General features: G+C 42.6%; 1 protein-coding gene across 1 annotated transcript in view; it reads left to right on the plus strand.

Moving 5' to 3' along the window:
• Positions 1 to 15,155, plus strand: part of LOC116272911 (FERM and PDZ domain-containing protein 2-like) — a 66,804-nt gene that overhangs the window by 13,585 nt on the left and 38,064 nt on the right. Inside the window, 5 exon segments of the mRNA XM_031661807.1 lie at positions 668 to 708; positions 711 to 787; positions 789 to 814; positions 1,457 to 1,550; positions 1,553 to 1,597. Coding sequence (XP_031517667.1) covers positions 668 to 708; positions 711 to 787; positions 789 to 814; positions 1,457 to 1,550; positions 1,553 to 1,597 — 283 coding nt within the window.

A 15,155-nucleotide genomic window follows, 5' to 3' on the forward strand; every position in this document is an offset into this window, starting at 1 on the left:
TTGGTTCCTGGTGGGGTCCTCTTTCTGGCTTTCAGAGGCCTCCTTTCACAGTGTCCTCACATGGCTGAGATGAGGGAAGCCTGTGTGTCTCCTCCTCTTATAAGGACGCTGATCTCATCATGGGGCCCCACCCTCATGATTCATCTAAACATAGTTACCTTTCTAAAGACCCCACCTCCCAATGCCATCAGATTAAAAAGTTAGGGCTTCAACATATGGATTTTGGGAAGACACACTATTTGGACCATAGGATTCCATGGCTGTGAGGAGCTGGGTGGTCCAGGCTGAGGTGGAGGGTTCTGCACACTGCACAAACCCTAGTGAAACTCCTTTGTTGGTTTTCCATTTTATACCTATGAGATGATAGCTGAAGGCAGATATTAAACAACAGCTTGTAAGATAAGCAACTAATGCTATTTTCTCCTCTCAGTGCTGAGTTTTCTCTTACTTGATCCCCTCTTCCCTCTTTGTTCATTGCTCCTTCTTAACACCTCACAACCCCAACAAAGATTCTCGGTACCAGGTGTGCTCTCAAAGATTCTTACCTCCCACTCCTGCACTCCCGCCTCTAAGTGACCCTCTGTAGGGCTTAGGGTTGTGAGCCTGAGGAATAGTGCATTCCCTACTGCTTCCCCCTCCACATGCTCTATTTCCATTTCAGGCAAAGAGTTCTTTTTTTCCTGGACAGTGAAACCAGATTGTGCAAAATAGCCCTGAAGGCTGGAGAGAGCAACCTCAGAAGACCTCCAGCTTAATACCTTTCACACTCTTCCTGAGGATAAAGTTCCTTTGTCAGCCACTATGGGATGCCCCAGTGAGTGTTGCAAATGTGTTCATTTGTTCCTTAAGGAACTTATGTATGTCCAGGTGACAAATGCTTTGGTAAACTGTAAATTACATACAAATAACAATAGCTATTGTGGTTGGTTTTCTCTGTTGATGGACTGATCAAGATAGAACAAAGGGGAAAATCAGTTTGTTTTTCGTGCAGGCCCTTGGTCAATGAGAATATGTGACCTTTAATTTCAGACATACTCCCACCTGTCAAAAATTCTCCTCTTTCTGGTTCAGGACCCCCTCACCCCAACACAATAACCAGCAGCCCAGTCATGAGGGTTAGAGGACAGAGACATGGGCTTCCAGCTCTGATCACTGCTTTATTTCTTTGTTTATTAGAACACTACCAAACTGATTATTAGCTTCCTCACTCAAACCAGAGCAAGAAAACACCTCTGTAAGTTTGTGTGAAGTGAGTGATCCTGAACTAGGGCAGGAGACATGATGCAAATGGAGGAGGAGCACACTTGTCTTGCTGACATTGCTCTGAATTCTATTGAGTTGCATCTCTCATCTTCTCCCTACTTTCCCAACTTCCCACAGTGAGAAAACCCACTGGTGCTAATAATGCTCTCCTTTCCCTTAGCAACCCAACCTTCTTTATTGCTACTTTTCCCAGGCACAGCCTGACATGGCACCAGTTTACCTGCAGCTTCGAAAGATATCCTGAGGAGAGGCTCTACTGCAATGAAGAGTGGAGCAAGGCAGCTGGGGAGTCCTTTTGCCCTTGCAGGCCGAGTTTGGCAATTACCCTAAGGAGGTAGGGGTGAACACCTGTGGGGCTCTTTGGTGTGGCATCACTGGAAAACAGTTACAGGATGAGGGCATGTGTTAGTAATGTGGGAGACTCTGCTTTGAATATTGTTACCATCTACCAGTTACATTGGAGTAAACCATATAGTTATCCATCCATCCATCCATCCATCAGTCCGCCTATTCACTGATTCATCCATCCACTCATCTGCCTATTTACCTGTCTATCCATCCTCCCATCCATCCATCCATCCATCCATCCATCCATCCATCCATCCATCCATCCACCTATTCATTGATTCATCCATTCACTCATCTACCTATTTACCTGTCCATCCATCCATCCGTCCGTCGGTCCATCTGTCATCTATCCATCCATCCATCCATCCATCCATCCATCCATCCATCCATCCACCCATCAATCCACCTATTCATTGATTCATCCATCCACTCATCTACCTATTTACCTGTCTGTCCGTCCGTCCGTCCATCCATCCATCCATCCATTCACCCACCCATCCACCCATCCCTCCACCCATCCATCTACCTATCCATCCATCTACCCACCCAGCCACCCACAAACCCATCCACCTATTCATCCAGAAAGCATTCATTGAGCACTATTTGCTAGACTATGCTAATATGGTTCTAGTCTAATAGGTACCTCCTAAAGACAGTAATTTACTAGTTTATTGAATTCCTACCATAATCACCATAATCAATAGTAATAGCCAACCTTTATTTTCAAAATTTATTTTTATTTATTTATTTATTTTATTTCAATAGGCTTTTGGAGAACAGGTGGTGTTTGGTTACATGAATAAGTTTTTTAGTGGTGATTACTGAAATTTTGGTGCATTCATCACCCAAGCAGTGTACACTGCACCCAACATGTAGTCTTTTATCCCTCATCCTCCCAACCCTTTCCCCAAGTCCCCAAAGTCCATTGTATCATTCTTATGTTTTCTCATTCTCATAGCTTAGCTCCCATTTATGAGTGAGAACATACGATGTTTGGTTTCCATTCCTGAGTTACTTCACTTAGAATAATGGTCTCTAATTCCACCTACGTTGCTGTGAATGCCATTATTCCATTCATTTTTATGGAATAAGATGATAAAGAAATTGTAATATATATATATGATATATATAACCAGCCCAAATGCCCCATCAATGAGATATATATATATATCTATATATATGAGATATATATATGAGATATATCTACATCTATATCTATATCTATATATAGATATAGATATAGATATATATCTCATTGATGGGGCATTTGGGCTGGTTCCATATTTTTGCAATTGGGAACTGTGCTGCTATAAACATGCGTGTGCAAGTGTCTTTTATGTATAATGACTTCTTTTCCTCTGGGTAGATACTCAGTAGTGGGATTGATGGTTCAAATGGTAGTTCTACTTTTAGTTCTTTAAGGAATCTCCACACTGCTTTCTGTAGTGGTTGTACTAGCTTACATTCCCAACAGCAGTGTAGAAGTGTTCCCTTTTAACCACATCCATGCCAGTATCTATCATTTTTTGATTTTTTGATCATGGCCATTCTTGCAGGAGTGGGGTGGTATCACATTGTGGTTTTGATTTGCATTTCCTTGATCATTAGTGATGTGGAGCATTTTTTCATATGTTTGTTGACCATTTGTATATCTTGTTTTTTTTTATTATTATACTTTAAGTTCTAGGGTACATGTGCACAATATGCAGGTTTGTTACATATGTATACATGTGCCATGTTAGTGTGCTGCACCCATTAACTCATCATTTACATTAGGTATATCTCCTAAAGCTATCCCTCCCCCATACCCCCACCCTAGGACAGGCCCTGTTGTGTGATGTTCCCCTTCCTGTGTCCAAGTGTTCTCATTCTTCAATTCCAACCTGTGAGTGAGAACATGCGGTATTTGGTTTTTTGTCCTTGCAATAGTTTGCTGAGAATGATGGTTTTCAGCCTCATCCATGTCCCTACAATGGACATGAACTCATACTTTTTTATGGCTGCATAGTATTCCATGGTGTATATGTGCCACATTTTCTTAATCAAGTCTATCATTGATGGACATTTGGGTTGGTTTCAAGTCTTTGCTATTGTGAATAGTGCTGCAATAAGCATACATGTGCATGTGTCTTTACAGCGGCATGATTTATAATCCTTTGGGTATATACCGAGCAATGGGATGGTTGGGTCAAATGGTATTTCTGGTTCTGGATCCTTGAGGAATCACCACACTGTCTTCCACAATGGTTGAACTAGTTCATAGTCGCACCAACAGTGTAAAAGTGTTCCTATTTCTCCACATTCTCTCCAGCACCTGTTGTTTCCTGACTTTTTAATGATCACCATTCTAACTGGTGTGAGATGGTATCTCATTGTGGTTTTGATTTGCGTTTCTCTGATGGCGAGTGATGATGAGCATTTTTTCATGTGTCTGTTGGCTACATAAATGTCTTCTTTTCAGAAGTGTCTGTTCATATCCTTCACCCACTTTTCGATGGGGTTGTTTGTTTTTTTCTTGTAAATTTGTTTGAGTTCTTTGTAGGTTCTGGATATTAGCCCTTTGTCAGATGAGTAGATTGCAAAAATTTTCTCCCATTCTGTAGGTTGCCTGTTCACTCTGATGGTAATTTCTTTTGCTGTGCAGAAGCTCTTTAGTTTAATTAGATCCCATTTGTCAATTTTGGCTTTCGTTGTCATTACTTTTGGTGTTTTAGACATGAAGTCCTTGCCCATGCCTATGTCCTGAATGGTATTGCCTAGGTTTTCTTCTAGGGTTTTTATGGTTTTAGGTCTAACATTTAAGTCTTTAATCCATCTTGAATTAATTTTTGTATAAGGTGTAAGGAAGGTGTAAGGAAGTTTCAGCTTTCTACATATGGCTAGCCAGTTTTCCCAGCACTATTCATTAAATAGGGAATCCTTTCCCCATTTCCTGTTTTTGTCAGGTTTGTCAAATATCAGATGGTTGTAGATGTGTGGTATTATTTCTGAGGGCCCTGTTCTGTTCCATTGGTCTATATCTCTGTTTTGGTACCAGTATCATGCTGCTTTGGTTACTGTAGCCTTGCAGTATAGTTTGAAGTCAGGTAGTGTGATACCTCCAGCTTTGTTCTTTTGGCTTAGGATTGACTTGGCAATGCAGGCTCTTTTGTGGTTCCATATGAACTTTAAAGTAGTTTTTTCCAATTCTGTGAAGAAAGTCATTGGTAGCTTGATGGGGATGACATTGAATCTATAAATTACCTTGGGCAATATGGCCATTTTCATGATATTGATTCTTCCTATCCATGAGCATGGAATGTTCTTCCATTTGTTTGTGTCCTCTTTTATTTCGTTGAGCAGTGGTTTGTAATTCTCCTTGAAGAGGTTCTTCACATCTCTTGTAAGTTGGATTCCTAACTATTTTATTGTCTTTGAAGCAATAGTGAATGAGAGTTCACTCATGATTTGGCTCTCTGTTTGTTGTTGGTGTATAAGAATGCTTGTGATTTTTGCACATTGATTTTGTATCCTGAGACTTTGCTGAAGTTGCTTATCAGCTTAAGGAGATTTTGGGCTGAGATGATGGAGTTTCTAAATATACAGTCACATCATCTGCAAAGAGGGACAATTTGACTTCCTCTTTTCCTAATTAATACCCTTTATTTCTTTCTCCTGCCTGATTGCCCTGGCCAGAACTTCCAACACTGTGTTGAATAGGAGTGGTGAGACAGGGCATCCCTGTCTTGTGCCAGTTTTCAAAGGGAATGCTTCCAGTTTTTGCCCATTCAATATGATATTGGCTGTGGGTTTGTCATAAATAGCTCTTATTATTTTGAGATATGTCCCATCAATACCTAATTTATTGAGAGTTTTTAGAATGAAGGGCTGTTGAATTTCGTCAAAGGCCTTTTCTGCATCTATTGAGACAATCATGTGGTTTTGGCTTTGGTTCTGTTTATATGCTGGATTATGTTTATTGATTTGCATATGTTAAACCAGCCTTGCATCCCAGGGATGAAGCCCACTTGATCATGGTGGATAAACTTTTTGATGTGCTGCTGGATTCAGTTTCCCAGTCTTTTATTGAGGATTTTTGCATCGATGTTCATCAGGGATATTGGTCTGAAATTCTCTTTTTTTGTTGTGTCTCTGCCAGGCTTTGGTATCAGGATGATGCTGGCCTCATAAAATGAGTTAGGGAGGATTGCCTCTTTTTCTATGGATTGGAATAGTTTCAGAAGGAATGGTACCAGCTCCTCCTTGTACCTCTGGTAGAATTCAGCTGTGAATCCGTCTGGTCCTGGACTTTTTTTGGTTGGTAGGCTATTAATTATTGCCTCAATTTCAGAGCCTGCTATTGGTCTATTCAGGGATTCAATTTCTTCCTGGTTTAGTTGGGAGGATATATGTGTCCAGGAATTTATCCATTTCTTCTAGATTTTCTAGTTTATTTGCGTAGAGGTGTTTATAGTGTTCTCTGATGGTAGTTTGTATTTCTGTGGGATCAGTGGTGATATCCTCTTTATCATTTTTTATTGCATCTAGTTGATTCTTCTCTCTTCTTTATTAGTCTTGCTAGCAGTCTATCAATTTTGTTGATCTTTTCAAAACACCAGCTCCTGGATTCATGGATTTTTGGAAGGATTTTTTGTGTCTCTATCTCCTTCAGTTCTGCTCTGATCTTAGTTATTTCTTGCCTTCTGCTAGAAATTTTAATTGTGATGTTAGGGTGTCAATTTTAGATCTTTCCTGCTTTCTCTTGTGGGCAGTTAGTGCTATGAATTTCCCTCTACACACTGCTTTAAATGTGTCCCGGAGATTCAGTTATGTTGTGTCTTTGTTCTCACTGGTTTCAAAGAACATCTTCATTTCTGCCTTCATTTCATTATGTACCCAGTAGTCATTCAGGAGCAGGTTGTTCAGTTTCCATGTAGTTGAGTGGTTTTGAGTGAATTTCTTAACCTGAGTTCTAATTTGATTGCACTGTGGACTGAGAGACAGTTTGTTATAATTTCTGTTCTTTTACATTTGCTGAGGAGTGCTTTACTTCCAACTATGTGGTCAATTTTGGAATAAGTGCAACGTGGTGCTGAGAAGAATGTATATTCTATTGATTTGGAGTGGAGAGTTCTGTAGATGTCTATTAGGTCCTCTTGGTGCAGAGCTGGTTCAATTACTGGATATCCTTGTTAACTTTCCATCTCGTTGATCTGTCTAATGTCAACAATGGGGTGCTAAAGTCTCCCATTATTATTGTGTGGGAGTATAAGTCTCTTTGTAGGTCTCTGAGGACTTGCTTTATGAATCTGGGTGCTCCTGTATTGGGTGCATATATATTTAGCATAGTTAGCTCTTCTGATTGAATTAATCCCTTTACCATTATGTAATGGCCTTCTTTGTCTCTTTTGATCTTTTTTGGTTTAAAGTTTGTTTTATCAGAGACTAAGATTGCAATCCCTGCCTTTTTTTGTTTTCCATTTGCTTGGTAGATCTTCTTCCATCCCTTTATTTTGAGCCTATATGTGTCTCTGCACATGAAATGGGTCTCCTGAATACAGCACACTGATGGGTCTTGACTCTTTATCCAATTTGCCAGTCTGTGTCTTTTAATTGGAGCATTTAGCCCATTTACATTTAAGGTTAATATTGTTGTGTGTGAATTTGATCTTGTCATTATGATGTTAGCTGGTTATTTTGCTTGTTAGTTGATGCAGTTTCTTCCTAGCATCAGTGGTCCTTACAATTTGGCATGTTTTTGCAGTAGCTGGTAGCTGTTGTTCCTTTCCATGTTTAGTGCTTCCTTCAGGAGCTCTTGTAGGGCAGGCCTGGTGGTGACAAAAATCTCTCAGCATTTGCTTGTCTGTAAAGGATTTTATTTCTCCTTCACTTATGAAGCTTAGTTTGGCTGGATATGAAATTCTAGGTTGAAAATTCTTTTCTTTAAGAGTGTTGAATATTGGCCCCCACTCTCTTCCGGCCTGTAGAGTTTCTGCCGGGAGATCCACTGTTAGACTGATGGGCTTCCCTTTGTAGGTAATCTGACCTTTTTCTCTGGCTGCCCTTAACATTTTTTCCTTCATTTCAACTTTGGTGAATCTGACAATTTTGTGTCTTGGAGTTGCTCTTCTCGAGGAGTATCTTTGTCGCATTCTCTGTATTTCCTGAATTTGAATGTTGGCCTGCCTTGCTCGGTTGAGGAAGTTCTCCTGGATAATATCCTGCAGTGTGTTTTCCACCTTGGTTCCATTCTCCCCGTCACTTTCAGGTACACCAATCAGATGTACATTTGGTCTTTTCACATAGTCCCATATTTGTTGGAGGCTTCATTCGTTTTTGTTTTTGTTTTTTACTCTTTTTTCTCTAAACTCTTTCACTTCATTTCATTCATTTGCTCTTCAATCACTGATACCCTTTCTTCCAGTTGATTGAATCAGCTATTGAAGCTTGTGCATTTGCCACGTAGTCCTCGTGTCATGGTTTTCAGCTCCATCAGGTCATTTAAGGACTTCTCTACACTGGTTATTCTAGTTAACCATTCGTCTAATCTTTTTTCAAGGTTTTTAGCTTCTTTGTGATGGGTTCGAACTTCCTTCTTTAGTTCAGAGAAGTTTGATCGTCTGAAGCCTTTTTCTCTCAGCTCGTCAAAGTCATTCTCCATCCAGCTTTGTTCCATTGCTGGCGAGGAGCTGCATTCCTTTGGAGGGGGAGAGGTACTCTGATTTTTAGCATTTTCAGTTCTTCTGCTCTGTTTTTTCGCCATCTTTGTGGTTTTATCTACCTTTGGTCTTTGGTGATGGTGACGTACAGATGGGGTTTTGGTGTGGATGTCCTTTCTGTTTGTTAGTTTTCCTTCTAACAGTCAGGACTCTCAGCTGCAGGTCTGTTGGAGTTTGCCAGAGGTCCACTCCAGATCCTGTTTACCTGGGTATCAGCAGCAGAGGCTGCAGAGCAGTGAATGTTGCTGAACAGCAAATGTTGCTGCCTAATCGTTCCTCTGGAAGCTTCATCTCAGAGGGGTACCCTGCCGTGTGAGGTGTCAGTCTGCTCCTACTAGTGGGTGCCTCCCAGTTAGGCTACTTGGGGGTCAGGGACCCACTTGAGGAGGCAGTCTGTCAGTTCTCAGATCTCCAACTCTGTGCTGGGAGAACCCCTACTCTCTTCAAAGCTGTCAGACAGGGACATTTAAGTCTGCAGAGGTTTCTGCTCCCTTTTGTTCAGCTATGCCCTGCCCCCAAAGGTGGAGTCTACAGAGACAGGTAGGCCTCCTTGAGCTGTGGTGGGCTTCACCCAGTTTGAGCTTCCCTGTGCTTTTTTTACCTACTCAAGCCTCAGCAATGGTGGGCGCCCCTCCCGCAGCCTCGCTGCCGCCTTGCAGTTCTATCTCAGACCACTGTGCTGGCAATGAGTGAGGCTCCATGGGTGTGGGACCCTCTGAGCCAGGCATGGGATATAATCTCCTGGTGTGCCGTTTGCTAAGAGCATTGGAAAAGTGCAGTATTAGGGTGGGAGTGACCCGATTTTCCAGGTGCTGTCTGTGACAGCTTCCCTTGGCTAGGAAAAGGAATTCCCTGACTGCTTGTGCTTCCTGGGTGAGGCGATGCTTTGCCCTACTTTGGCTCACGCTCAGTGGTCTGCACCCACTGTCCTGCACCCACTGTCCAACATGCCTCAGTGAGATGAACCCAGTACCTCAGCTGGAAATGCAGAAATCACCCATCTTCTGCGTCGCTCACTCTGGGAGCTGTAGACTGCAACTGTTCTTATTCGGCCATCTTGGAACTGCCCCCGACCATTTGTATATCTTCTTTTGAGAATTGTTTATTCATGTCCTTAATCTACTTTCTGATGAAATTATTCACTTTTTTTCTTGCTGATTTCTTTGAGTTCTTTATAGATTCTGGATATTAGTCCTTTGTTGGATGTATAGATTGCAAAGATTTTCTCCTATTCTGTGGGTTGTGTGTTTACTTTGCTGATTGCTTCTTTTGTTGTGCAGAAGCTTTTTAGTTTAATTAAAACCCATCTATTTATCTTTGTTTTTGTTACATTTGCTTTTGGATTCTTGGTCATGAAGTCTTTGCCTAAGCCAATATCTAGAAAGTTTTTTCTGATGTTATCTTCTCAAATTTTTATGGTTTCAGGTTTTAAGTCTTTGATCCATCTTGAGTTGATTTTTGTATAAGGTGAGAGATGAGGATCCAGTTTCATTCTTCTACATGTGGCTAGCGAATTATCCCAGCACCATTTGTTGAATAGGGTGTCCTTTCCCCACTTTATGTTTTTGTTTGCTTTGTCAAAAATCAATTGACTGTAAGTGTTTCGCTTTTTTTCTGGAATCTCTATTTTGTTCCATTGGTCTATATAACCATTTTTATACCAGTACCATAGCCTTATAGTGTAGTTTGAAGTCAGGTAATGTAATGTCTCCAGATTTGTTCTTTTTGCTTAGTCTTGCTTTGAATAGTAACAGCCAACCTTTATTAAAAGATCACTATGTACCTGGCATTTACCTAGACATTTTCGATTTATGTTAACTCAGCTCTCACAGCAACATTGTAAACTGGTGTGATAATATCATAGAGTTGATATTATCACACAATTTCCTAGAAGAGTGATCTGAAGTTCATGTGGCTAGTACATTGTAAAGTCTAAATTTGAGCCCAGATGTATTACTCCAAGGCCAATGCTGATTCTTCTGGGATACACTCTTCTCAAATGGCAATTCTAATCTTGTTGGCCAAGCCCTTGCCCTTGCCCCTGCAGCAGAGTCATATGCAAGTTTCTTTGATTTAACTGCCTATGATAGTCCTCTGTTACAATCCTCAGGGAGTTAATGGAGTTAATTACTTGTTATTTGATTTTCAGATGCCTATTAGTAGGGAAGGATTATGCTAATGTATTTACTTACCTAATTAGGATTTAAAATGGGGACACAAGGCAGGAAGGAGAAACCAACCACTTGAGCTGTTACAGAGAGCAGTGTAATTTTGCTTTCGGGGTTTATGCAGCACTTCCCCCATCTCCTGCCCATGTTCTGGATGAAGGGAAAGGCTTGGGAACAGACCTCAACAGAGACCAAGCAGTGTGACATGGCATCTGAATGTGGAGTCCATCTCTGGATGCATCAGTAGGAGCAGAGAGGAAGGAGCAAAGGAGGGGAAGTTTCCACCAATCTCTTCCCTGGTGACCTCCCAGTCAGCACACGGGGCTTGATCTTGGATAGCACTCACCACTGTCATGTGACAAATGCTGGGTACCACTGGGGAATGCTTAGCTTGGAGAAGAGATGGTCTTCTTCAAGAGGACTGTGTGAAGGAGGAATTCACTGCTTAAAAAAAAAAAGAAAGAACGAAATGTTAACCACACCCACCCCACCCTTCTGCCCCAGAAATCTTCAAAAGGACCTTTAAATCCTTGAGATCCTAAGAACTGGCAGGTACTTGGGCCTTTGAATGCCCTTTCCCATAATGTCTGCACATCCGTCTCAATGTTATATACCTTTCAAGGTCAGTACCAATCCCCTAGAGTTCCTGGCTCCACAAGTGGACCCTCTGGGTCCTTTTTAGCATCCTCCTATACCCTTGGCCAGCACAGGTGATTGGACAGCATTCTGCTGATTACCAGTGATAGCAAATCAAGCTCAGGCTGGCTTGAATAAAACATGTCATTTACTGGCTTGCAAAACTGAAGGGTTCTGGTTCTTTCTCAGCCCCCTAGCATCCCTGTGAGAAGCTTCCAGCCCAATCACTCTTACCTTGGACCCTGGGTGATAGGAACTCACATGATGTCAGCGGGACTTGGGCTTCTTGTGTCTCTGAGCTATGCTCTCCTGTCAAATTTGCCTTTCATGGCTTTCCAATTCCACCCTCCAGGTTCTAGCCCTGTGCAAGAAAGAGAGTCTCTCCCTTGGAAATGGCATGGAAATCCTGGGTTTCTGTCCCATTGGCGCTGACAGAGTCATGTGCCCACCTGAAGCCAATCATTGTGTAGGAGGATGTCATGCTTTGATTGGTTAGACTTCAGTCTAACCCCATGGTCACTCTAGGAGGCAGGGATAGAGCTCACACTGCAAAGTGCATAGACTGAGAGGGAGGAAGGATGGTTTCCCATTTCCAAAAAGAAGATGAATAGTCACATGTGGCCAGAAATACATGTCCACCAACAGTGGGCAGTTAGTGGTCAGAGATGTTATATCGTTGGTGAACAAAGGAACCATGTTTACCTAAAGTTCTAGTCTGCTACATCACCGGGGTCTGACCTTGTATTATGGGCTGAGTCTTGAGCCCCCAAATTCATATGTAGAACCCCTAATTACCAGTATCTCAGAAGGTGACTGTATTTGGAACTAGGGCCTTTAAAGAGGTGATTAATTTGGGATGAGGCTGTTAAGGTGGGCCCTGATCCAATCTGACTGGTGCCCTTATAAGAAGAATAAATTTGGACACACAAAGAAACACCAGGGAGGCACAAGTACAGAGGAAAGGCCATGTGAGGACACAGGGAGAAGGAGGCTGTCAGCAAGCCAAGGAGAGAGGCCTTGGGAGAAACCAAACCTGCGGAAGCCTTGGTCTTGGACTTCCAGCCCCCAGAACTATGAGAAAATGAATTTCTATTGTTTAAGCTTCCCAGTTATATGGCAACTCCAGTAGATTAATACACCCTGAGTCTGAGAAAGAGAAGCAGTAGCCAACACTGGGTGTGGACACCTTCGCAGAGTTCTGTGTCTTATTCCTCATAGGGTATGTGGGATAGATGGGGAGGGCTGTGAATGACTTCAATTATAACTTGCCTGCCTTGGCTCTGGAACTGGACTGAAGAGCAGGGACAAGCCCAACAGTTAAAGCAGTGAGAACAGTGGGGTTGTAAACATTTTTTTGCCATGTCCCATGGATAAATGGACATTAAAACCCAACATGCACACAAGTATATAGAACAGAACTGAAGCAAAAACCTCAGGAAATAAGGTGCAGCCTTTCTATATGCAATGCACATTGATATCTCCTATTATATTTTCATTCATTTTAAAAATGCTGATTATGGCCCCCAAATTGATTCATAGCTCACCAATGGGTTACAGACTGCGGTTCGAAAAACCACTTCTCAGACTCTCCCAACATTGTCTTGCTTTCCTCCCGGTACAGCTTCGGAAGGTGCTGCTATGTCCTGGGGTCTTCAAAGTCCCTGCGTATTCCTTTACCCTGCAGGGTTTTTGTTCACAGCATTTATCATCACGTGGGATGATGAATTCATTTTATTGATCATTAGCATAGAAAACACCTGAGGGTAAGGGCTTTTTTTGTCTGTTTTGTGTAGCCATTTCTCCAGCACCAAGGCAGTGCTTGAAGCACAGGGAGTTTGTGCAAGAGTTGTGAATGAATGGAGCTGAAACTCCTGGACTGGAAGACACTACAGATGACAGTCATCCATCGGAACATCAGCAGTTGACTTGTCAGGGAACTGTAGTTCAATTCCCATCTGTCCCCTCTCCTGGGCCTACCCTGGTCCATGGGGACTGGAACTTCACTTTCTGCCCCTGACACTGCCCCAGGGAGGCAGTGTCTCAGAGCTGGCCTGGACCCCTTAACCTCCTCCCTGTCCTTTTGACAAGCCCTGTCACTGCTTATCCTTGAACTCTTTCCTGCCCTCAGTACCCAGGCCTGGGGCTCTTTTCATGCCTAGGCCACCTTCTTCTTGCCCTTGTGGTGCTACCCTGGGGAGTCCTGGGAGGAGGGTGCTCTAAGCCAGGAGTGTCCCAGTGAATCAGTTGACATTCTTGCTGTGGCCTCTGGTTCAGTAGCTATATGGTCTTGGCATATTTTCTCTCTGAGCCTTGGCTTTTTCATCTGCAAAATGGAAAATAATCATCAATCTCTTGCAAATCTGCTGTAAAGGTGAAAGGTGGCAATGCATGTGTGGTACCTATGCTTACAAGCTTTCCTTTTCCTTCCTCCAGCATTATAGTGCTCTAATATAAAATAACACAACAGCTAACCTTCAGTCTGTAGATTCAGATACAGGATGTCAAACCTGAGTTTAACTCTAGCACTTAGAGTTGTTGGGGACCACAGGTCAGATCCACTGGAGGCAGGTGGGAGTTTGAGTAATAGTCTCTTACTCAGACCTGGAGTCAGTACAGCAGAGTCTCTTGCCCCAGGGCTCCAGGGGCTCAGACCTGTCTCTATGAGCCTATAATAGTCTAGGTTCTCTAGAGAAACAGAACTAATGGGTAGTTACCTATCTATCTATCTATGTATCTATCTATGTATCTATGTATCTATGTATCTATCTATCTATCTATCTATCTATCTATCTATCTATCTATCTATCATCTCTGTATCCATCTTCTGCCTATATATCTATCTATGTATCTATTATCTATCTATCATCTATATGTCTTTCTGTCTATCTATCTAGAGATGTATTAGAAGGCACTGGCTCATGTGGTTATGTAGGCTGAGAAGCCTCAAGTTGTGCAGTTAGCAAGCCGGAAACCTGGGAGGGCCAATGGTGCAGTTCCAGTCCAAGCCTGAGCCCAAAGGCAAGAGAAGAACTGCATCCTGGCATGAAGAGAGTCAGGCAGAGAGGAGCTGCTTCTCCACAGGAGGGTCAGTCTTTTTGTTTAATTCAGTCCTTCAACAGATTGGATGAGGTCCACTCACATTAGGGAGGGCCATCTGCTTTATTCAGTCTATGGATTTAAGTGTCAGTCAAGTCCAAAAACACCCTCACAGGCACACCCAGAATATTTGACCAAATATCTGGGCACCCCATGGCCCAGTCAAGTTGACACATAAAATGGACCAGCACCAACACTCCATTATGGTGCTTTCCTGTGCCCATCCAGTTTCTGACTGATCTTACCCTGCTTCTGGCTCAGTGTCATCTCATTCTCCTCCTTCTGCTTCCCCATCCCCAAATCCTGCCAAGCCTTAACCTGTCTACTGCCCTGAGGACATTTCTGAGGTGCTCTCTGCTGCCCCCATGTGGCCCCTGAAGGCAGACCTTTTTCCTGTCTCATGTTTGTGAAGATCAACAAGTTTACGCAAACCCATTCATTTATACAACCACTTACTCAGTCTTGATTTATGGAAGGCCTGCTCTGGGCTTGGCACCATTGAATTCTTACATCAACCCTGAAAAGCTGGTGCTATTTACATTTGCCATTGAGAAAGTTGTGACTCTGTGAGGTTAGGTAAGCTAGAAAGAGTGCGACCAGGGCTCACTTCACATTGCTTTGCTATATGCCAGGTGCTGCAATGGACACTTCAAAGGGCATTGAGTGAGGCCTCAGAAAGGAGAGTCCCTCTCTGTGTCATTGAATGGACAAGAGGAGAAGTCTGGCCTGTCCGCTGCCTGAGCCTCGGTGGCTGTGAAGCTGGGTGGTGGCCACTTGTTGTATCTGGGAAGACAGTGTGGCCTCCTAAGGGGCTTATATTTTCTTTGATAAATGGTTCTGGTGCTGACAAAAATAACTTGGAAACCACTGTTGTGAAAGATTGGGAGCCCCCGAAGAATTTTAAGCAGGGAAGCAACATGATTACATTTGCATTTTAAAAAGGGAG

Source organism: Papio anubis, unplaced genomic scaffold, assembly GCF_008728515.1.
Source record: "Papio anubis isolate 15944 unplaced genomic scaffold, Panubis1.0 scaffold254, whole genome shotgun sequence".
Lineage (NCBI taxonomy): Eukaryota > Metazoa > Chordata > Mammalia > Primates > Cercopithecidae > Papio > Papio anubis.